The following is a 23,371-nucleotide window of genomic DNA, read 5'->3' on the forward strand; positions in this document are numbered from 1 at the left end:
CGGGCCGCCCCCTCACCCGGGCCGGCCCCGCCGCGGGAGGAGCCCGGCTCGGCCCCGCTCCGCCCGTGTGGGGACAGCGCGGTGCGGGACCCCGCCTGGGGCAGCCACCGGGCAGGGATTGTGCCCTGAGCTGGGGCACCGCGAGCCTTGACATGGAGGGGCTGGAGCTTGTCCGGAGAAGGGAATGGAGCTGGGGAAGGGTCTGGAAAATTCCTGAGGGAGCTGGGAAAGGGGCTCAGCCTGGAGAAAAGGAGGCTCAGGGGAGATGTTGTGGCTCTGCACAAGTCCCTGACAGGAGGGGACAGCCGGGGGGTCGGGCTCTGCTCCCAGGGAACAGGGACAGGAGGAGAGGGAACGGCCTCAGGCTGGACATCAGGAGGAATTTCTTCATGGAAAGGGTTGTCCATCCCTGACACAGGCTTCCAGGGCAGTGCTGGAGTCCCCATCCTTGGAAAGATTTAAACACCATGTGGATGTGGCATATGGGGACATAGGGCAGTGGTGGCCTTGGCAGACTCCACGTTCATAGAGGGCTTTTCCAACCTAAACAATTCCCTGATTCCATAGAAAACGCTGTGACTGACACAAGTTATCCAATGCAATTCTCCACGGTATCACTTTGTTCCTTTACAGATATTATAGCTCACACTATTTCTCCCTCCTCTTTCCCTGTAGGCCCAGCACAGGTTCCTCTGCAGTACTCCAGGGTCTCACCCAGTTCAGATTTTCTTGCCACAAAACATCCATCAAATACACCTGGCTGTGAATTGGTCCTGTGAGCACAGAATGCTCTCCAGGGCTGTTTTTATATAATCACAGCATCCCAGAATGGTTTGGATGAGAAGAGACCTTAAAACTCATCTCATCCAATCCCCTCCCATGGGCAGGGACACTTTCCACTATCCCAGGTTGCTCCAAGCCTCATCCAGCCTGGCCTTGGACACTTCCAGGAATCCAGGGAAAGCCACAGTTCCAGGACTGTGTGGGGGTAGCTGCCTTCTCTCCACATGAAAAACACCTGATATTTCATTCAAACACTCACCCCCATCTCTCAAAGTACAGCTTGATTCCACAGAAGGTTTACAAAGCAACTCTTGAAAGAGAGTTTGATCAGAAAACTGCAGGGATTTAAAGACAGAAAATGTCAGCTACTTTCTATAGCCCATTCTCAACTGCATAATTTATAATCGCTCCTCATCGGGGGAGTGAGCTCATGAGTGAAGCTGCTGCTACTCTCTTCAGACAAAGAGCTGCCATCTGACAGGTCTCAGCTATTTTGGCAGGAAATATGATTCATTTCTTGTTGCAGGCATGCAGCTAGGTGCAAATTATAAGCCCAATTCTTACATAAGTACCATCATTTGCTAAAATTACTGCTTATTCTCCTTCTGAGAAAACCTGATCTTGCCATTCAGCTCCGTCTCGCCACATGAAGGAAGGTGCACCTGGAGAAGGGATGTGCCCCTCATCCAAAAATAGTTTTCTCTAAAGCCATGACCCAATGGGGAATGTAAAGCATTTCATTCCTACAGCATCCTGCTGGATTTGGGGGCTCTCTTAGGCTGCCTGGAGCCTCCCACCAGAGATATAAAAGTATTGCAGCATGAGCTGCAGACTTGTGTTTCACTGAGCCATCTGGAGCTCTGCAAACCATGCCCAGTTCTTTGTCTCTGGCACCTTCTGTGACTTTGCTGGACATCACAACTCCTGGAGAGTGCCCAGTGGTCCAGGATCAGCCAGTGTGGATCTACCTGGATCCATGGAATTGTTTCATTATACTGACAAACAGCTCATTTTCATGTCTGTCACTGCTCCTCTGGCAAAATCCCATCCGCTGAGACAGCACATTGCAGCTCTACCTGACCTAGAGTTTCTGATAGTTTCTCTGCTTCCCATGGGTTTTTACCTCTTCCAAATGCTGACTCCTGCATTTTAACCACCATCCCAATGCACCAACGGTACATTGCCTCATTTGAAGGGCTCAGGACAGGTGCTAATCTCGTTGTCACCACTGAGAGAATACCTGGAGCTGTGTCTGGGAGGTTTAGATTGGATTTCAGGGAAAGGTTTCTCCCTTTCCCTGAGGGTGCTGGGCACTACCCAGGTTCCTCGGGGAATGGTGACATTCCCAAGGCTGCCAGAGCTCCAGGAGTGTTTGGACAGCACTGCCAGGGATGCCCAGGGTGGGATTGTTGGGTGTCTGTGCAGGGCCTGGAGCTGTACTAGATAATCCTTGTGGGTGTCTTCCAATTCAGGAAATTCTGTGATTAATATTACCAGTTTATGTATGTGAATAATTAACATCTTGCCTCCTACATCCAACACAGGAAGTGCATGTCCTACTGCCACAAGAAAATCTTTACAATTACTTTCTGGTGCCCTTTTATAAAATGCTAAAGTGCACATTTCTCCCAAGTTCTACTCTACTATTTCTGAAGAGCTGTACCTGTATTATTTTGAATTCCACCTCAGAGTTCGGCTGGAACTGATGCAGTTGTTGATAAAACAGAGTAAGAACTGGAACTGTCCAACTGTTTAATTAATACTAGCTGCTGTATCTGGCAGGGGAATGGCTTGTCTCACCTCGAGAGAGACAGGGAGTTCTGCTGTTCTTGTCTTATCACAGAATCCACAGCATCACGGAACGGTTCAGGTTGGAAGGCACATTAAATCCCATCTCATTACAGGCAGGGACATCTTCCACTATCCCAGGGTGCTCCAAATCCCGTCCAGCCTGGCCTTGGACACTTCCAGGGATCCAGGGGCAGCCACAGCTTCTCTGTGGCAGGGCCTCCCCACCCTCACAGGGCGGGGGTTCCTTCCCAATATCCCACCTATCCCTGCCCTCTGGCAGTTTGAAGCCATTCCCCCTTGTCCATCACTCCATGCCCTTGCCCGAAGCCTTAAACCCCATCCCACTTTGGGACGCAGCTCCTCCTTCCCTTCTTGCTCTGTGGTTTGTGTTTGGCTCTCTTATTCTCGGTGCTTCTTTCCTCCTCTCGCGCACATTATTCACATCCTCCCGCATTATTCACATCCTCTCGCACGGTTCATTCCGCCTCACACCTCAGCCTGGCACTGCTGTCCGGGACCAAGGGCAGTGCGCAGCTCCCCGTCCGCTCCCAGCCCGACCCGCGCCGGGTGCCGCCCCACACTTTGGACCCTCCTGGCTTCCCGTCCGCCCCAGGGGAGCGACCGGCAGCGGAGCCGCGCTTCGCCCGGAGGAGGCGGTGGCGGGACGCGAGCCCTGAACCAGCCGAGCTGCTTCCTCCTCCTCCCTCCTCCTCCTCTTCCTCCCCCCCAAGATGGCGGCGGACCCCGCGGATCAGTTCTGCGTGGCCGAGGAGCGCAGCGGCCACTGCGCCGTGGTGGACGGGAACTTTCTCTACGTGTGGGGAGGATACGTGGTAAGGCGTGCGGGGGAAGCGGGAAGGGGCTCCGGGCGCGGGGAGCGGAGCCCCGGGCGGGGCAGGAGGGTCCCCCGCAGCCCCTCAGCCTCCGGCGGGCGCCCGGGGCCGCGGCGCGGGAGCTGATTGGCTGCGGCGGCCGCGCGCCGTTCGAATGGCGGCGGGAGGCGCTGAGGGGACGGCGGCGGCCGCTCCGCTGCCCTCGTCCCGCCGCCTTTTCCCTGCGCGGGGAGGCTGCGATCAGCGCCCTCCTCCTGCCCCGTTCGCAGGCGCCTCCGTCACGGAGCCACGTGCGGGGAAGGGAAGGGCTGGTGGAGCCGGTTCGCTCCCGTCCCTTTCCAACGCGCCCTTCGTTCCTCAGAGCGCGTCTCCCTTGACGCCTCAACTGCTGTAATTTTTGGTCAGCTTTTTCAGGGTGTAATTCAGGTTCTCTTAGCCGAGTCCTCCCGTTTTTTATTTATTGTGGCGCTTACAGTGTGTTTTCTTCCCGTATAAAGCGCTGCTGTCACCTCAAAAACAAGCTGGTGGCGGGCTAAAGCCCACTTTTTTTCTCTTTTCATAAAAAGAACACTTGTGGTTCTGTCATAAGTACTCGTGTCTTTTAACTCTATGAATTCAATCCAAAAGGGAGCTAGGAATAATACTATATTAAATACATCCACTTAGTCTTACCTGTTGTTTTTCTGTTTATATTTATCTGTCCATCTTGTCTGTCTGGGCACACTGGCCATAAAATTGAAAATACCTGTGCTTGGCGTACTGCCTGGTCTTGATCAGGTGGAAACTGTTATTTCTGTAAAGATATTTCATATTCTATACATATATTTTTCATGGGTCAAGGTAACTTAAAAATGTTCAAAGCTTGTCCTTCCATACTCAGGCAAAGAACTCTAGTGGAAGACTCCTGGATTTAAACTCGATAATATTCTGTATAACTAAATATCCCCTAAATAATTTGCAATCTTTAGTAGTTTTTATGCTCTGATCTTTAAAACTGAGGTTGAACTACTGAGCACAAACAATGTTTTCAAAGGTTTTCTAATAAAAAAATTGTGTGTTCATGGCACGTTTAAAACAGACAACATATATGAAGTTTAGCAGATAAACTTTGCAAGTGTTCTTAGTAGTTTTACTTATTTATCTGTTGAAAAGATTATGAAAATTGCTGCTCTGTAAGCAGCCCTTTACACAGATAAATCATTTTTCACCTGTTGCTGGTGGACTCCTGCTCAGCAAACTTTATTTTTGGCATCAGTGTGTTTGCTCAGAGCTCCTTCTGGAGCAAGTGCCTGACCTCTGACATATCCAGATTAAATTGACTCAACTTGTGCCCGTTGCAGAAGCTGCCAGGAGTGTGTAACAGCAGAGCAGAGGTACCTGGCAGAATAAATGTAGTAAAAATAGGATGTACCTGCCTGCTTGGCACCTTTCAGAGTGAGAAAGTCATAATGAAACATTTTTTGAAGTCAGCAATATCAGTAACTGTATTGTCACTAACTGAATTTCAGTTTTGTATTTAACTGCTTCACATTCGTTTAATTTTGAGCTGGTTTTTATTTATTTACTGACTCTGGTTGCTTACTCACTGCCAGGCTTTAATTTCTTTCTAGTGCCAAGGCGGTAATTAATGCTGTAGTTGTTACTCACTATGAATACTGCATTTTTTGGGGCTTCCTCTCCTGTTTGTTGTTTTTCCTCGTCATTAGTTCCCAAATTATTTTTCTTTCTTAATGACCTCTGTCATTAAGAGAGTCTTCATAAATCTGTTTTTCCACAGAAGAATTGATTTTCTCCTTTATGTTTGACATCTTGGTCTTTCAGCTTAGTGCTGCAAGTAACATTTTATGTTTTCAGTCCACTTTTTGTATTCTGGTTTTCACTCTGCAATTTTCCACTATGCCAATGGAGACAGTTCCTGATTTAAAAGTATCTAAAATGAGTTTTAATTCAGGAGCTTCAAATCTGGTTGATATTGTTACACATCTTTCCTTGGCAAAATGTTAACTTGGTCAATCTGTGCCTTTATTGAGCGGTCCTGAGGAGGAATGAAGTTGTTTATTTTTAAAAGAAATCACTTTTATGATCAGAGCAGTAACACTGGGGTGTGACTCCTGCTCTGGTAGCCGATTTCTTTCAGATCACTGAGTGTTGCTAAGTGACGTGGCTTGGCATTTCATGTGCAAACACGAAAAGCAGAACTGATTTAACATTTGCACGTTGTTCCCCTTTCAGTCCATTGAAGAAAATGAAGTTTATCTGCCGAACGATGAGCTCTGGATCTATGACATGGACAGTGGCCTATGGCAAGTGGCACCATTTACATTCAGTTATTACCTAAAGCTGATTTTTGTCACTGATCTGCAGGGAAAGCCTTCAGGGACGTTGGTCATGTTAAATAGCAGGTGCTTAGTGTAAACACTGAAGGACAGACCTGTGCTGGCAAATTAACTCCAGGAAACACAACCCTTGCTGAGGTTTAATGGTTGTGTGCAAGGGGATGTTGGAAATGGTTGGCTCCAGGCTCTGTTAACACAGGTGCATTTACTTGGCAGTTTATTTTGGCTTTGCTTTTTTTACATTAACTTTTATGTTAGAACAGTTAAACACTGGCTACTTGGGCTCTTGATCTAGTTACAGTTCTGTGTTGATTATTTTTGGTATTAATTCCATATACATTGCAACTCAAAAATAACTCAGAACTTCCCCTTTTTCTCTTTCCCTCCACTTTTTATTTACTCACCTTTTTGTTTCCTTCTTTCCTTTCCTTCCCCTCTTTTTCCTTTCCTTCTTCCCCCTTTTTTCCTCTTTTTCTTTTGCCCCCTTTCCTTTTCTGCCATTTCTTCCCTTTCCCCCCATTCTTTTGCCCCATTTTTCCCCTTTTCCCCCCTCTCTTTTCCTTTTTTTTCTCCCCATTTCTTTCCCCTACAGACCATGATTTTTTGTCCAGGGTTACCCAAAGCCTCTCCACACTCCCTTGGTTTTTTTCCCTGCTGTCCCAGTCCAGCAGTTTGTGCTCCCAGGGATCGGGAAAGTGATCTGGGTTAAACAGAACTTGTTTTTTTTTTAGGGTTATATATAACCAGGATCTGCCCCTGACCTGGCTGAGCTCTCAGCACAGTTTCACAGGTGCAGGGCACGGCAGGAGCCTCAGTTTTCCATTTCTGACATCCCAGCAATGTCAGATTGTCATTTCAGGAATTCCTGGAGCTCATAGTATTTCCTGATTTCGAATAATAAACGTTTCAGCTCTACTAAAGCTCTTCTAATGTGAATTTCACCTCCAGAAAAATCAAGATACTTTATAAATCACCCAATACCCACCTGGAAGTTCCCTTCCACCTCCGGAGCCCAAGTTCACCTGTAGCTCCTAATCCTTGTTATGGCCCAAACTGTATTTTCACCTTTTAAAGTCTGAAAATTCTGAATAAATCTGTCTGGAATTGTTACATTTTGGCACATTTGAAGGGGCTTCATGTATTTTTATTTTGAAATTGCAGGACAATGCACCTGATGGAAGGAGAGTTACCCACCTCCATGTCAGGCAGCTGTGGGGCCAGCATCAATGGGAAGCTGTACATTTTTGGGGGATTTGATGATAAAGGATACAGCAATAGGGTATTGTAATCTTTATTTTTATTCCATAACATTTTATATTAATAACTACTAATACAGACCGTGCTGTTTAGCTGGTGTATTTGTATTTGAATTAAAGAGAAAAAGGTAAAGCTTTATTTTTCAAAAACTTTCTGTATTTATGCCAGTGCTTCCCCAAGTGGTTTTAAAAAATATTTTGACAACCTTCATTGAGACAAATCTCTGAATATCACTTTTATTTTTTGCTCTTTGATAGCAATTCACTTATTTAAATAACCAGGTAATAATTCAGGTTAAAATAGAGCTTTCCTTGTAACTGAAAACTGAATTAACAAAAGAGATTAAATCGGTTGTTTTATCGTTTAATATAAATGAAGTCAGAGTTGACTCCTGAGTAGAAAATCAGTGAAATAAAGTTTCTCGGGAAACATTCTGCCAGTTCTCCCACTTTAACTTTGTTTTTGTGGTGTATTTGCCATCATAAACTCACTGCCAGTTCCTCTTTTACTTCCAGGCTTCTAGGGATGGTGGGTTGTTTATTTTTTGGTGGTGATTTGTGCTTTAGACTGAAAACATTGTCTTTTTTGTTGTTGTTGTTCCTTTCAAGCTGTATTACGTCAATTTGAGAACAAAAACCGGAACCTACAGGTGGAAAAAAATCACCAATTTTAAAGGTCAACCTCCCACACCTCGTGACAAACTTTCCTGCTGGGTGTACAAAAACAGGTAACGCATTAAAAAGATTTCATTTGTGTTAATTGCAGAGAGGAAATGTTAAAAAGTGAAGAGAACTCAGGTTTGGGATGGAGGAAACTCTGATTTTTAGCTTGACTTGCTGGGGGATTTTGTAACAGCTTTGTACCAGAGTTTCCTCACATGTGAGCTGAACTAATGGTAAATAAAACCCCACTTTAGGAGAGGGCTGTGACATTTAGGGGAAGTTTGTGGAATGTTTTATACTTTAGAAAGCTATCATTCATCAATTACATGCTTTTAACACATTAAAAACAATATAAAAATTAGTTTCTCTGTCATATGCATTCTTTTAAGCATTATATATTTACATGCAAAAATCCATTTAGTGTATTTCCAAGGATTTTAACATCTGGCAGTTGCAAAGGCATTTCAGTGATTTTCTTTATCTTGCAAAGACTGAGTCAGCCTGGACATTTATGTTGGAAAAGTGATTGAGTGTGTTTAGAAAACAGATTTGGCTAAACAGAAATACTCCAGATTTTGTGTTTATTTTGGAAAATGGCTGGATAATGAGGCAGAAGTGATCACAAACAGGTGCCCTGTCAGTGATATATTATTAAATCGTTTACAAACAAGTCAGAATGTGATTTAGAGTGAACATTATCAGATGGAAATGATTTATCTCTTTCAGGACTCCACATCTAAAGAGGTTTTGCATAAGCTGTGCAGTGCCCCTGGGTGCCACATCTTGGTTTTGTAATTCTAATTTAACTGCAGGAGATAGGAAAATCCAGATATTTGAACAACTCCCTAGCTGTTAACACAAGACTGTTCAAAACTAAATGCATTTATTCAGAGTATTGTGTCATCTGCATGCTGAGCAAATCACCTGTTTTAGATGATGGAATGAAACCTTTAGATAAAATTTAAAAAAAAATAATATTTATGAATGGCCTTTTCCTGGCTGGAGTATTGGGCTGGGAGGTGCCTGAGGATCCTAACCATGGGAGATTCAGTAGTGATTACCTTTTTCTCTTTAATTCAAAAAAGAGATGTTCTGTGTACTGTGGGACAAACCTTGGGAACATTTCTTGCTAGAATTTAGACACCAAAGGCCAAAAAATACAGCGGGAGCACAGGAATTTCACTGGGGAAGGGCAGAGAAGGAGGCTTTTCACTGGTCTGGCTTTTATTTCCCATTTTTTTTTGCCTGCAGACAGCACTGAAAATAAACTTCTGCAGAGAGGAACAGAGACGTTGAGGTGTCCTGAGTAATTTCCTTGTGTGGGTTTCAGTCAGGTTTGCTGAGGGTGTGGCTGTGACCTTCACCTCGTTTGGGGTTTGCATCATCAGGTGCAACACAAAACATTCTCATTGTGTGTGTGACTGCAGTAGTAACCCCAAATAGTCATTAATGCAGCTTCTTCATTTTAATCTTGTTTACAGAACAGCTCAATGAACTGGTTTTGTTGTTTCAGGCTAATTTATTTTGGAGGTTATGGCTGCAGGAAGCACAATGAGCTCAGTGATTGTTTTGATGTCCACGATGCATTTTGGGTAAGGGATTTGTCCGCATTCTCTCTGATTTGTGCTTTCTGATTGAGGGGAAAAAAAAAAAAAAGGTCCTTTTTATCATCCTTGATGAGCATGAAAATCTGATTTTTCTTTTATTTCTAGCATCAGCAGAAATGCAAATTTGGAATCTTTTAAGGTTTGAAATTTCAGATATTGCACGTTGGGAGTGGTGGTTGTTCCACATATTCCAAGTTCCCAGTGCTGGGCTTGGAGTGCAATAAATTAAATGTTGTCAAAGCAGAAAACAGACAAGATTTTAATCTGAAGGCATATTTTAAAGCTGAAACTCCCAGAAGAATTTATGGTTTATTTCTTTGAAAGTAACATTAGGGAATTTATAGCTTCCCAAGTCTAACTGACAAATAGTCTGAGTTAATTTATTGAATTTATTCTTCAGAAAGGTGCCTGGATTATCAACTTTGCTACAGTAATTCCTTATAATTAATACAAAGATGACTGAGCAGAGTATTGACAGAAAGCTCCTGACATCAGTTGTTAAAGATTGACACACAAGAACTGGTTTGGGGTTTTTTTGCAATCTATTTATTTCTCAGCGTGTTACAATAAAATTTAGAAGGTGAAATTTGCTGCAGTGTCTGATGTTGGGGCTCAAAGCCAATTTTCAGGTGTCACCAACCTGAACATGCCGAAGTGCTGCTGACCTTCAACTGAATCCAAGCTGCTGCAGCATTCTTTAAAATATCACCACATCTTATAATGAAATTGCCTATTTTTGTGCATTTTCTGTTTGGACAAATTTCTTCCAGGTTTGTATCCTTCAATAAGCAGAAAGATTTTAAAATAAAATTTTTGTTTGGTTTTTTCTGTTTGTTTTTTTGTTGTTGTTGTTTGTTTTTAGGAAGGACAGATATTCTGGGGATGGCACAATGATGTTCATGTTTTTGATACAACCACACAGACTTGGTCTCAACCAACAATTCGGGTGAGTGGTTTTTTAGTCTCACATCTTGACACAATTGGAATTTAACTGAGTTTGGAATAATTATTGTGCTTTAGAAATTGGGCAGGGACACCTCCCACTGTCCCAGGCTGCTCCAACCCCAATGTCCAACCTGGCCTGGGACACTTCCAGGGGTCCAGGGGCAGCCACAGCTGCTCTGAGAATTCCAGCCCAGCCAGGAATTCCTTCCCAAGATCTCCCCCAAATCTCCCCTTTTCCAGCTAAAAGCCATTCCCTGTGTCCTGTCCCTCCATCCCTTGTCCCCAGTCCCTCTCCAGCTCTCCTGGAGCTCCTTTAGGCCCTGCAAGGGGCTCTGAGCTCTCCCTGGAGCTTTCCCTTCTTCGGGGGAACACCCCAGTTTTCCCAGCCTGGCTCCAGCCCTTTGGAAAATTGTATCCATGTACAATTACCATGGATAACTTGATAACAGGAGAGCTCTGCCTTATTGAGATGAAAATATTCTATGAAGTTCATAAAATCCAGGTGAGTTTATCTAAGAACTCAGCAGGACTCATCTATTTTAAAGAGTGTCTGGCAGCATTTTATGGGCTTTACAAGATGTTCTAAAATTCCTATAAAACCAAATGCAAAATCTAAAATTATCATTGCAAAGTAAAAGCCAGTTTTGTCACCTTTGGTTCTGATTTCCACATGGAGAACTGTCTGGCACATGGATATAATATCAAATTTTAAGATGTGATTTCCAGAGGTTTTAGTAACAGCTCCTGGTGATTTGTAGGTCAGAAAATACAACTGCCCGGGAGATTTTTTTTTGTGTTCTGATGGATTTTTTTGCTTCTTTCAGGGTGGAGATCCACCTCAACCTCGAGCAGCTCACACATGTGCTGTGCTGGGAAACAAAGGTTACATCTTTGGAGGACGAGTGCTGGTAATTCAATATTTTCTTGACAGTCATATTATTTTCCTGGCTTTTTTTTTTTTTTTTCTTTTTTTGTCATTTTGTAGTAGGGGAAAAAAAATCCCAAATGTCTTTGGCCTAACCTGGATGTTCAGGGCTCTGAATCCAGGATGCTGCTTGTTATCAGCCTCTACGCAAAGAAGAATATTTCTGTCTGTAACTTAAAGATTGTCCCAGAAAAAGGTAAAACACAGATGATTGTGTGGTAAATAACGGATTTGAGTTGGCATTATCATTGAATTTTGCCATTTTTTGCTCATGAGTGACTGAAATAGAAATGTCCGGAAGAGGTAATAGACAAAAGGATGCAATATGTGCATATATAATTTAGGATTGGATTGTGGCTGTGTAATTTTAACTCTTCCTGACTCTTTTTAACTTAAAAAAGCCATAGGCACCAACCCCCCTGATTAAAATCCATGAAGCCACCACTGGTAAGCAGGGAGATACTCAAACCTCTCAGCAGCACTTAGAATTTCTCCAGTGCTAATTAAAGGAGATTTTCTACTCAGTTCCTCTCTGCTGAAGCACTGATGTAAGAAACAGGTCCTGTAAGGCAAGTGCAAAACCCTCCCAATTCCAGTGACTGTGCACTCTTGTGTTTTATTTTTAATGGAAGTTTTTAGCTCTTTTCACTACAGCTGATTTAGAGCCTTTAATCCTACTCAGCTAGAGGATGAGCCTGCATGTTTTCTATCTCCAAAAAGTGACAGTGAAGAAGCTTCTGAGAGCTCCCAGTGCTGTGTTCCTGTAGTTCTGGTCGAAACAAAAGCAACAAAGCAAAAACAAAACAAAACAAAAAAAAAAAAGGGAATGAAAAGAAGTTTGGGAATGAACATATTCCAGCTTCACCTTGGAAAGCTGCCACAGCCTCACCCCTGTATTCCCAAATCCTGGCAGACAAAGCAGTGTAAAACTGCACTTTGTTCCCCATTCCCTGATCTCCCTGCTGGAACATTCCTTTGGCAAATCTGCATTCCTTCCAGAAAGAAACCAGCCCCACACATCAGGCAGGGGCAGAGTGACCCACTCTCAATTGCCTCCCACACCTGCAGGAAGTTTTTATTTTAAGTGCCTTTCCAGAGCAAACAGAAAAGAAAATAATGAAAACTGATCCTGTTTCTTCTTGCCATTATGTGACCTTTGATTCAGGATCTCTGCAATTGTTGCTCAAGCCTGAGAGAGTTGCACTCAGCACTTCCCAGAGCTGTAGGCTTGGACAAAGTGGGTTTGCAAATAACTGAAGGAAGTAAAGAGATTGGAGAAAAATCAGGGTTATCCATGCCCTGAGTGAGTCCTGAGCCCCTGCCCTGGACTTGCTCTGCTCTGTGTGCTCACAGCTGAAGCCTTGCTGACCACAGCCAAGTCCTGCTCCTCCCTCAGGGAGCTGAGAGGGGAAAAACCCCAAATGTGGAGATGTAAATGTCCCTTGGATGGTTTGGTCCTGCCCTGCCAGTTACTCCTGAGCACCTCCAAAGCCTCCTTCCCTCAGGGCTGTGTCAGTGAGGGCTCTGTCCTCACCCTGGGCTTGCTGCACTCTTGAACTGCTCTAACTCCAGCTGGGGTTTCGTGCAGCCTCTGCCAGTGAAATTCAGATTTAGCTGGAGCTCACCTGTCATTCCTGCACTGCCCTCAGAGGATTTGCCCTCAGGCTTTTGTTTAACTCTGTTTGACTACAGCATTCTTATCTCAAAAGGTTTTTCTCTTCCGCTCCCTTAGAAGCTTGATAAATTTCACTGAAACCACTTGGGGAACTCGTGTCAGAGAAGAGTGAAATTGTGGAAAGCTGTGTTTAATTCTGTAGGAGAGCAGCAAGTGTAATTTTCACCTTGGTGATTATTATTGATCCTTTTTCTGTCCTAGAAATAAATGGAAGGAGACATAAAAAAGGTGAGGGAACATTCAGTGGGGCTTGAGAAATTAATGTAAGTCATGAAAAGAAAAAAGCTAAAGACAGCAGAAAACCACTTAAATTTCCTGACACCAGCAATAATTCCTCCCCAAAGGATGAAGTTTTGCTTTTCTCCAGAAATTAAGGAGCAAACACAGGGTTGCTCTGCTCCTCCTTCTCCTTCTAGTTCACCATAATACAAATCTTCCCAGGGAAAAGGCTCTGCAAGGAACCAGAAAGGGCCAGGAAGTGTCATGAGGCTTCTCCTATTCATCTTTCTGGGAGGAAAGGGCACCTTTTTCCAAACTTGGAGCTAGAACTGGTAAAAGAAGATGATGGTGATGATGATGATGATGAGAGAATCAGTTGTACCAGGAATCATTTGAAAACAGGCTCAGAAGTGTTATGTGGACTCAGTTCCTTCAGGTAAGCCCCTGGAAAAACAGAAATGGGAGAAAGTGGGAAGTAAGGAGAGTTAGTCCAGAAGTTGATGCGAGTCTTGTGTTTGATTTAAGTGGAAAAAAATTCATGTTGAGAATGAAGTAAATAAACCAAAGTCTTTGCAGCAGCTCTCCACACATCTGGTGCTTTAATGTAAGCATGTTTTTAATTTCCTGTCAGCAAAGCTCAGAAGATCCATGGAGCTGCAGTCCTTTTCTTGGCAAAGCTTGGAGCTGGAATAGTTGATTGTAAATCCAGGAGGGAGAGCTGTAGAATTCCCTGTGCCAGCAGTGAGCTGGGAATAATGTCATCATTACAGCCTTTCATGGGCAAATCCTGAGACAAAGCAGGTCCTGCTTAACTGGGCTGCAAAGAAATGAACAGAGATGAGCAGAGTGTCTCAGGAGCCCTTGGAGCTCCAAGGGAAATGCCAGCCCTCTTTGGAGGCTTGGTGCTCTTAAGCCAATTAAAAAAATCATTTAGGACTGGCAGCAGAATGATGAAATAGAGCTGGAAACAGAAATCTGTGAGAAACTGCAGGAGAACTGTGTCGCAAGTGATGACCCTGTGTGGTTCCAGCTTCCCAAAGAAGGGCTGGGTAAAAAGGTGCTTTTATTTGTTAAAGGCTTGAAGCTTGGACAGCTGGTGGTGTTTTGAATTCAAAATGAGGTTGCTGTAATTCTGCATCTGTCCAGCTGTTGAATCATGAGAATGCAAAGGTAATAACATTGATTTCCCAGGGAGCAGGAAACAGAGAACTTCTCCATCCTCTGCCTAATGCCTAGGAAAGGAAAGTGAGTGAGGAGGAGGTCTTGAACAGGATCCTCTTGAAACTTTAATTTTCAACCTAACAGCAACTTTATTTGATAGATATCCTTCATATCAAATTCTATTACTCCACCATGATTGAATATTATCAGTTGTAGAGGCCAGGATGTTGGCTTTGCCCCAAATGTGCAGAAGATCCCTACAGCATTTCGCTTTCTACTTGGATGATTTGATCCCCTCATCCCCTTCCAGGAGGAGGAGGAAGCTGGATAGAGTTGTCATGGAAGACAGATCTGTTCCCCCTGTTCACACTTGGTTGTTTTTAGTCACCCCCTTGAGGGATAAAATGTCTCAGGCAATGCTCCAAACCCTCACAATCTGCTTGTCTTTATCCTGTTGCCCTCCCCAAAGTGCTGGTTCCCATTCCCTTGCCAGGCCAGCAGGGTTAGCAGCACTTGGCAGAGGAGGTTGTAGCATTCCTGAAAACTTTGCTGTTCCCTGAAATCCCTGAGAGACTTCCCAGAGTTCTGCTGGACAAGCTCTGGAGGTCCCTCAGCCTCACTCCTAGGGGTACAAGCACTCCTTTCAGCCTAGTTCTGCCTCAGGAGGATCTGCAAGCTGGAGAAAAGCTTTTTCTAATAGATCTATGGACTGCCCAGGGAGAAAAGGAGTTGGAAGGTAAGGCAAGAAACGTTTCCCTACTTCCCAGATGGTTTTTGTAGTCCCCAGGAGAATCACAGCTCCCAGTCAAGCAAAGAAATCATTTTATCACCTTCACCACCCCCAAGGCAGTCAGAGATTTCTTCCATCTCAAATCCCAGGCAGATAAGCAAGTGAAAAGATCTCCCATTTTTATTTTATTGCCAAAGCTAAAGGGTCCTAAAACCTTGCTGGTGGTCACTTTGTGAAAGGAAAAGAGAGAAAAGCACAGATGCTGGACTTTTTTTTCTGGGAATATACAGAGTACAGCACTACCAGGATACTCCAGGAGTAGTGACCAGACAGGAGGATACAAACTTCTGATCACAGTGTCAAGGAAAATAACAGGAGGCAACAATAGGAGAGTAAAACACCTGCATTTCCCTGCCAAGAGTTCTATGGATGAAAGTTAAAAACATTTGCAGGAACTGGATAAAAAAACCACAAAATTCTTCACTTTTAGAAGCTAAAGTTGGCCCCATTGATTCTGTTGCATGACTGGAAATACTTCTGCCAGGCACTTCCCTGAGAGTTGCATGGTTTTTGTGAGGAGAAAAGTTTTTCATCTGCCACATAATTCAGATTTATATTAAGGCACGTGGGTACAGATTTCTTCAAACTATTGGTACTTGGAATATTCTATCCCAGGAAGGCCTCACTGAAATATTTTGTTGATTGTTTGCTTAAAATAACCCAAGTGGGATTTTATTTCTTTGTTTTAGCAAACCAGAATGAATGATTTGCACTGCCTGAATTTAGACACTTGGACTTGGTCTGGAAGGTAGGTTTGCTTTTGGAACACTTAAAACTGAATTTAGAAGATGGAAACAGATTGTTAAATAATTCCAGAGCTATTCCTGCAGCTTTTCCAAGAGGAGAATGAGGGTTTGGGGACTCTTAACAGCTGCTGGATTGTGATTTCAATGGAATTGAATTTGATAGTGGTTGCTGAGCTTTTCCTGCTCTGCACCAGAGCATTGATGGTGCTGTTTAAAGCACAGCGTGGAGTGATTTAACACCCTCCATTTCAGGCTGGGTACATTTATCCATGTGGAATTCCAGGTTTTTGGGCTTTTTGAATACTGGGTTTACTGTCTAATTACAGCACAAATTGGGAAAAGATCTCTTCCATAAAAGGCCATGAAATCCTAAAAAAATGAAGATTTTTTTTTCCCCAAAATTCAAGTTATTTCTACTTTGTGATCCAAGAATAACTCATAAGACTTATCCATTCTTTAGTATGGTATATATATATAAATAATTATATATTTATATATTGGATCACTGTAAATTTAGGAATCTTCTGTTCAGCTGTTGCAGCACCCTGCAAAGAGTCTTTGAGAGGCTGAAAAAAGAGATTTAAGGCTTAAAAAAATAAATTTAAAATATTGGGAAAAAAGAGTTTTCACAGTGTCTGCTGCTGTTGGCACCTCACAGGAGATAAAGTGTTTGTATTGATTTTTTATTTCTTTCATCTCCTAATCACAAAAGGAGACAATAATTATTTATTAATAAATATTGATTTTATTTACTAACCAGTCAAGGGTTTTTTTTCTTACTCAACTCTACACAGCTTTCTTAAGGAATTGCTTAATATGAACCTGCTAACCCAGGATTATCATTCACCAGGAGATTGCAAAATTCATTTCTGTTGCCACTACCCAGAAGTTGCTTTCCCTACCCTGAGCTCTACTAAATTGTTACTCAATATTTGGTTATTTGTGGTACTGGGATCATTTCTTGTGCATGAAAATTGAAATTTTATCGATTACCAGTAGCTGTTTGATATTTTTTTTTTAACCATCAAAGCCCAGGCTGCCCCTTGGCCAATTTTAGAAGCCTCTTTTCTTCTCTTGGATTCAAATAAATATTGCAACTTGGCCTGAACTTGAGTGCCAAATTTAGCAGGGCACTTTGTCAATCCCTGTTTAATTATCTCTGATAAATTAGTTTTTGTGGGATATCAGGGCCTTTACTGTTCACATTCTCAAGCAAAGCCAACTAAAATAAAGTCAATTTCAATGCAGCTCAGCTGAAATAGATTTCAAATCTCTCTTTTTTAACGCGAGATTTTATCAATAATAAACCTCCATCTGTTTTGTGCTTAGGAAATCCCCTCTTTACTAATATTTACTTCAAAGTTTGGGTGAGCATCAAGTTGAAGAGGTGGTAGCTTTTGGATTAGAGGCAAAGCCACAATCCTTGTGTCATTTAAAATCATTTTCTTTGGAGTGGAGTGCCTGTAGCCCCTCAGGATTCATCCAGTTGTATCTCAATTAACTGCAATTTATTTGAGTATTTAATCTGATTTTTCACTGGGAAAATACCCAAGGTGATTCTAGGACAAACTGAACTTTTCTGCCAAATTAATTTTCAGCATTGTTTTAAAATTTGGAGGGTTTTTTTGTTTCTTTGTTTCACCCAGGATTGATATCAGTGGAGAGAAACCCCGAGATCGTTCCTGGCACACACTGACCCCCATAGGGGATGACAGACTTTTCCTTTTTGGTGGATTAAGCTCTGATAATGTTCCTTTGAGTAAGTAATTTGGAGTCATAGAAGTCATTATAACTCTGTTGTGCATTTCAGATCACACAAACGGTGTGGGATCGTTTATAGGAGTTCCTTTTATACAAAAGCAGCTTTGTTTCCATGAAAAAAACCCCATGAAATTAGCAAAAAAATATTTTAAGATAAACCATAATTTCACAGATAAATCCACTGGGAGGAGACGATTTTCTCTATTTACCCAAAAGAAAGAGATTAGATGTGTTTTAATCCCAGATTTCAGTGCGGTGAGGGTTCTGTGACAACATTAAATGACAAAGAGTAAAAAGATGCAGCTTCGTGAAGTGCTGCTGTTACTGCCACCTAAATAAACATTCTCTTAGAGTTATTTGTGTGAATAAAAAGATAATTTTTGTCCCAAAACCCTATTATTGAGTGTTCTCCTATTGCAGGTGATGGCTGGATCCACAGCATTGCAACAAATGGATGGAAGCAGCTCACCCATCTGCCCAAGAGCAGGCCCAGGTACAGAAACAGAATTCACATGTGCTAAAATGGAATCATTTTTCAAAATGAACCAGTTTTTAAATCCTTGAGCAGTATTTTTAAAGAATAATTTGGAGTATCAATGGAGTGTGGTTGAGTAGTTTGCTTTAACACCTTTTTTGCCTTCATACCTCATTTTTAATTTGTGTCTTTGATGCTTATTTACATGAAAAGATGTTTTTGTGGTGCAGGATCTAGGTCTCCCAACTAACCTGATGTTCTGTAGCCAAATTATTGTTATATAAACAAAACCATAAAAATTGGAGGAGTGAATAAACCAAGGAGCAGAATAAAAGGTCATTAATATTTTTACATTATTAGAAACGGGAGGAGAGAACCATCAAAAAGTTGCTGCCTCTTTCAGGGTTCAAAAGCAAAATTGAGTGTTTACCCAGTGTTTGAAGCATTATCTGTGTTTCTGAGTTAAAAATTATTGAACTGATTTGCTGTAGATAGTAAATATTCAGATTTTCATTTAATCTATTCCCTGCATTCACCCAGGAACTCCCAGCACAATTTTATATCATTTATTTTCTGATAAAAAATGTCCAGTCCTGCTCTGCTCACTGCCTTGTTACTGAAGTATCTTTACCTTAATTAATTTTCTTCCTGTTTTATCCTATTCTGGGCTGTCTTTTAAACACAACAGTCACAGCCAAACCAACCTTTCTGCCTTCTTACCCTTAAGACTCTTTCCAGCCCAAATAAACTCAGACCTCATCCTCACCAAATATATTGCTTTTATGATCAGCGATGCTTTTGTGGTATTTAAGGACCGAGGAGTCTTTAAACAGCACAGCAGGAGCAGCTAGAGCTCTGTGCTCAGTTATTCCGTCTCCCAAACCTTCCCTGTGATGTGATTTTTCCTTGAAGAGTCTGGGAAGGGCTGGGGAGCAGCCCCAGGAGCAGCAGCTCAGCTGGAATAACCTCTGTACCATCAGGAATTCCTGAGCCCCAGCTGCTTCCCAGGCACTTCCAGGGGTTTTGGGATTTGGGTTGTAGGGCTGAGGAGCTTTGCTGGACCTAAATCTTTATAGAACTAAAGGACCTCCTCTCCTCCAACCAAACCCCAAAACCTCGTTCACTTTTTCAGGAATGTTGGGGTTGGAAGGGACCTTTGGAGATCCTCCAGTCCAACCTCCTGCCAAGACAGGCTCACCTGGAGCAGGTGACACAGGGATGTGTCCAGGGGGGTTTGGAATGGCTCCTGGAAATGTGGCTAAAAGGAGCCACACCAAAAGCCTTGTCCCTACATCGAACTGGTTAAGAGTCAAGCCATTTGTACCATAATTTTATTTTCTGCAGGATCTCTGCAGCTGGAAAAGCATTAAATCAGTTCAGTTGCTCTTAAAATGCAGAGCAGTAATACCTCTGTGAGTTCTTCTTTTATACATTTCTCTTATTTTGTAATAAAATTCATTAGTGTCTTTCCTCTGGTGCTTCTGCAACTCTGATTCCCTCCCCTAAATTCTGTAGAGAATAATTTCCCTCAACCTCCAGTGTTAGCAATTTCTAACAAATTGCCTTCTCAGGTGATCCTGAATTGGTAGAAAACCCTGTTCCCCTCAGTTTGACTTCAGCCAACGTTTTGCATGCTGGGTTTCAATAGAGAACCAACTGTTTAACCCCTGGATCCCCAATGTTTTCATTCCCATATGATGCTGTTGCTGTAGCTGGAAGAGCCCTGTGTGATTTCAATAACGTGCTTTGTTAGAATGTTTAGGTGATAAGTTTAGAGCAGCCCATGGGAGGACAGAAAACTCTCAGGCAGTAGGAAAAGCCTCAGTTTTCAGCGAGCTAGGAGCCCAGGCAGGAAAGGCTTCTCAATGTTCTCCGTGACCAAGCCCAGAGTTCCCCTAAATCAGGCAGAGACAGATCTGTCCACAGGTATGAGGAAGGGAAAAGGTGAGGAACCTGCTAAGGACTGATGTAAAGGGAGAAAGAAAGTGGGGACATTTGTTTTTGCATAAAAACTTCAGTGGTGCATTGGATTTTTTGGTTCAGTAGCTCTAAAGTCCAGCAGCAGTGGTGATAGGCCAGAAAAAAATGTAATCATGACAAATAAATCCCACAAGGAGTGGCTGCTGAAAGGGGCAGGATCTTTCGGAAAGATAATAAAGTCAGATTTTGCTTTTGTGGGGTCTCTTGTCATAAACTTTACTTGTTGTGATGGAAGTTATTGACTCCCAGAAAGTGAGCCCAGGAATCCCTGGGGGAAGGGGAAGACTGGAACAGGATTAACTGGAGATCCAAGTGCTCAGGGATCTGTGTCAGCACTGAGAAACCCCCCCAGGCTGAAAGCCAAGAGAAAATTGCACTTCTGAACCAAAGAAAGTGGGAAAGTGCAAAAGAAAAACGCTTGGCAAAACCTTGCTTTGTAGAGTTGCCTACAAATTTTCCACTGTGGTGATAAATAAGACAAAGTTTACGTGCCCAGAGTACAGAAAAGTCAAATAATGACAAAATATGTTGGTCTGTATGACTAGAACTCTCATGAGGTGGGGAGTCACATTGCTCTTATTTTATATTATTAAACAAACAATTTTAAGATGTTATTTTTTACCTCTGAAGTAATGACTTTGCCTTGCTGATAACACACAAGTCCTTGTTTCTTGGGCACTCATTGTGTTTATGGTTTGATTTTCAGATTGTGGCACACAGCCTGCCTTGGGCAGGAGGGAGAAGTGATGGTGTTTGGGGGCAGCAAAGATGATTTGCTTTTTATGGACACGGTCAGTAAACTGCACAATAAATCCCATCACTGGGATAATTATAATCCATAAAAAAATCATGGAATGGTTTCACTTGGGAGGGACCTTAAAGTCCATTTAATCCACCCCCTGCCATGGGCAGGGACTCCTCCCACTATCCCAGGTTGCTCCAGGCATCATCCAACTTGGCCTTGGACATTTCCAGAGATGGGGAGTCCAAAACCTCTGAGCAAATCAATTAATAAATATATTTTTATATAGGATTTTAATTGGAAAAAAAAAATACCACCAAAAAAAACCAAACTGAGTTTGGCTCAAACACTTTGCTCTAATTAGTAACTGAAACCATTACAAATTACACACCACTGAGGAAATTATTATAATTTACACACCACAGATTGTAACTTAATTATCATTTACACACTGCTGATTATTCCACTGAGGAAATCCGAACTTGAGATTGACTGACAGAATAAAAAGGAATTTATAATTCAGAGTCCTTATAAATAGTTGATTAAGTATAAATGTTTCTAAATCATGCACGTGGTAATAAATGTGACATTAATGTAGAAAATGTCACATTTTCTACATTAAATTGCTGAGGTAAAGAAATTGTTTGCAATTTTAATGGCTTTTTTTTTTTTTTTTTTTATTTATCAGGGTCACTGCAGTGACTTGTTGATATTTCAGACTCAGCTTATTCCCTGCTCAGGTGAGTTGGAGTTACAGAATCCCAGAATTAGGGTTTGAAATTAGGGTTTAAATCCCAGTTTAGGCTGGGAGGGACCTTAAATCCCATTGTGTTCCATGGCAGGGCAGGGACATCTCCCACTATCCCAGGGGCTGTTTTAGCCACAGTGCTCCTGCAGAAATTGGGTGAAAGAACCAATTATTTGGTTATTATTCTCCTCAGGAAATGCTTGTGCCCTTTAATGTGTGATGCTGCACAGCAGTTTAATCACTGGTGCTGTGTAATTCCCTGTACGTGCACCCACAGCACCTGTAATTAATGCACATCACCAGCTTTTATTAGGTGTCATTTGTTAGAATATAAACCATTTTAAACCATTTACTTCTCTCTCTCTCTCTCTTTTATTCTTCTTGTTGTTGGTTTTGTTTGGGTTTTGTTTTTTTTGGTGGTTTTTTTTGTTTGTTTGGTTTTTTTTGTGTGTGTGTGTATTTCCCTTCCTCAGGCTGTGTCTTGACTGCATAGGGAAGAATGCAGCTCTCTTGGAGAACCAAATTCCCTGCTTGCCATCCAAACTTCTGCAGGAAGTGCTGAAAAAAATCACTTTTTGGGCTGCCATGACCCACCGGCAGGAGAGGAAAGCTGAGACTGAGAGACAAAACCAGCTCCACTCCACATGAGGCAGGGCAGGGCGCTGCTGAGACACCTCAGGGTGGTTTGTTCATGAACTTGGCTGCTGTTCCACTGCAGCTCTGTGTTCACCTGGGTTTATGAGTGAAGTTTGACAACAAATCCTTTTTATGGGAATCTCTCGTTTCCTGCGTTATGGAAGACTGATACAACTTCATTTCTAGAATAATTGTTCACCTCTGCTGTCATGGTTTTGACCACACAGCCCTCACGACCTTTTTGTTCTTTTGGAAGGGGACATGATCGATTTCAGCTGGATAAAATATGGTTTAAGTCTAAAATTCCTCCTTGGCCTTATCCCCATCAGCCTTCCCAAAAAAGATACATTCAACTCGGTGTCTTGGGGACATTCACACTTTATCATTCTTAAAAGTAACAAATTTACCACCACCAAATGTTGATTCCACCAGGCTCTGACCAAAATCCAACCGTGCAGCCCCACACTTCACACTCCAAATAGGAAAAATCCATCAGGGAATTGTGAAACTTGAAAGAAAAAGCTGCAACGACTTATCACCTGGTCTCTATAGGAAAACTTCAGTTCATGACTTGGTTTTACTGTTTCTGTCATCAGGAAGTTCTTTTGGAAATAAGTTGTATATTGTATTTTGGATGTGCAGAGTTTATATTTCATTCTTGTTAAAAAAAAAAAGGAGAAAGTTGCTTATTTATTGTTTAAGAAAAAGGCAAATGTACTGGTTATTTTTCTGTTTCAAATATTTCGTTAACAGGAGCACAGTCATTAAAATTTTATAAAGTTGAATCAAGAGGCTTGTGGACACATTTTTGATGGTTTTAAAATCTGTAAAAAATAATTATTTGGGGGAAGGGAGGTTTGGGAGGAGCAAATTTGTTTCAAAAAGGAAGTTTTTGTGACTGGTTATTTTTTAACAGCCTAATTTTATGTGCTGAACTCCCTCCCCTCCTTTTTTGGGGAGGGGAACTTCAGATGGCCCCCTGAGCCCCAAGATTTGATTTTGGGGGGCTCAGATGCCTCCAAGGTTAATTTGCAGAGTCTCAGGTGTCCTCCAGGGTTCATTATGTTGAGTTCAACTTCCCCCAAGGTTAATTTTGGGAGGGCTGAGTTGCCCCCGTGGTAATTTGGGAGTTTCAGATACCCTCAATGTTAATTTGGTGGGGTTCAGATACCCCCAGTGTGAATTTTTGGGGTTCAGGTGTCCCTGAGGTTAATTTTGGAGTGGTTCCAATGCCCCCAGTGGGAATCTGGGGGGGCTCAGGTGCCCCCAAGGTAAATTTTTGGGTTTTTTCAGGTGCCT

General features: G+C 42.5%; 1 protein-coding gene across 1 annotated transcript; it reads left to right on the top strand.

Annotated features, from left to right (window-relative positions):
• Positions 1–3,224: 3,224 nt before the first annotated feature.
• KLHDC1 (kelch domain containing 1) lies at positions 3,225–22,860 on the top strand. Its single transcript, XM_066321480.1, is given in 14 exon segments — positions 3,225–3,407; positions 5,640–5,710; positions 6,905–7,022; positions 7,609–7,727; positions 9,176–9,254; positions 10,132–10,215; positions 11,039–11,122; positions 15,674–15,732; positions 17,377–17,489; positions 17,912–17,984; positions 20,653–20,737; positions 21,377–21,410; positions 21,413–21,428; positions 21,910–22,860. Coding segments are annotated over 14 exon segments (1,212 nt in total). The 5' UTR covers positions 3,225–3,305; the 3' UTR covers positions 22,085–22,860.
• The last annotated feature ends 511 nt before the right edge of the window (positions 22,861–23,371 follow it).

The sequence above is a fragment of the Sylvia atricapilla genome, chromosome 6, assembly GCF_009819655.1.
Source record: "Sylvia atricapilla isolate bSylAtr1 chromosome 6, bSylAtr1.pri, whole genome shotgun sequence".
In the NCBI taxonomy this organism is placed as follows: Eukaryota; Metazoa; Chordata; class Aves; order Passeriformes; family Sylviidae; genus Sylvia; species Sylvia atricapilla.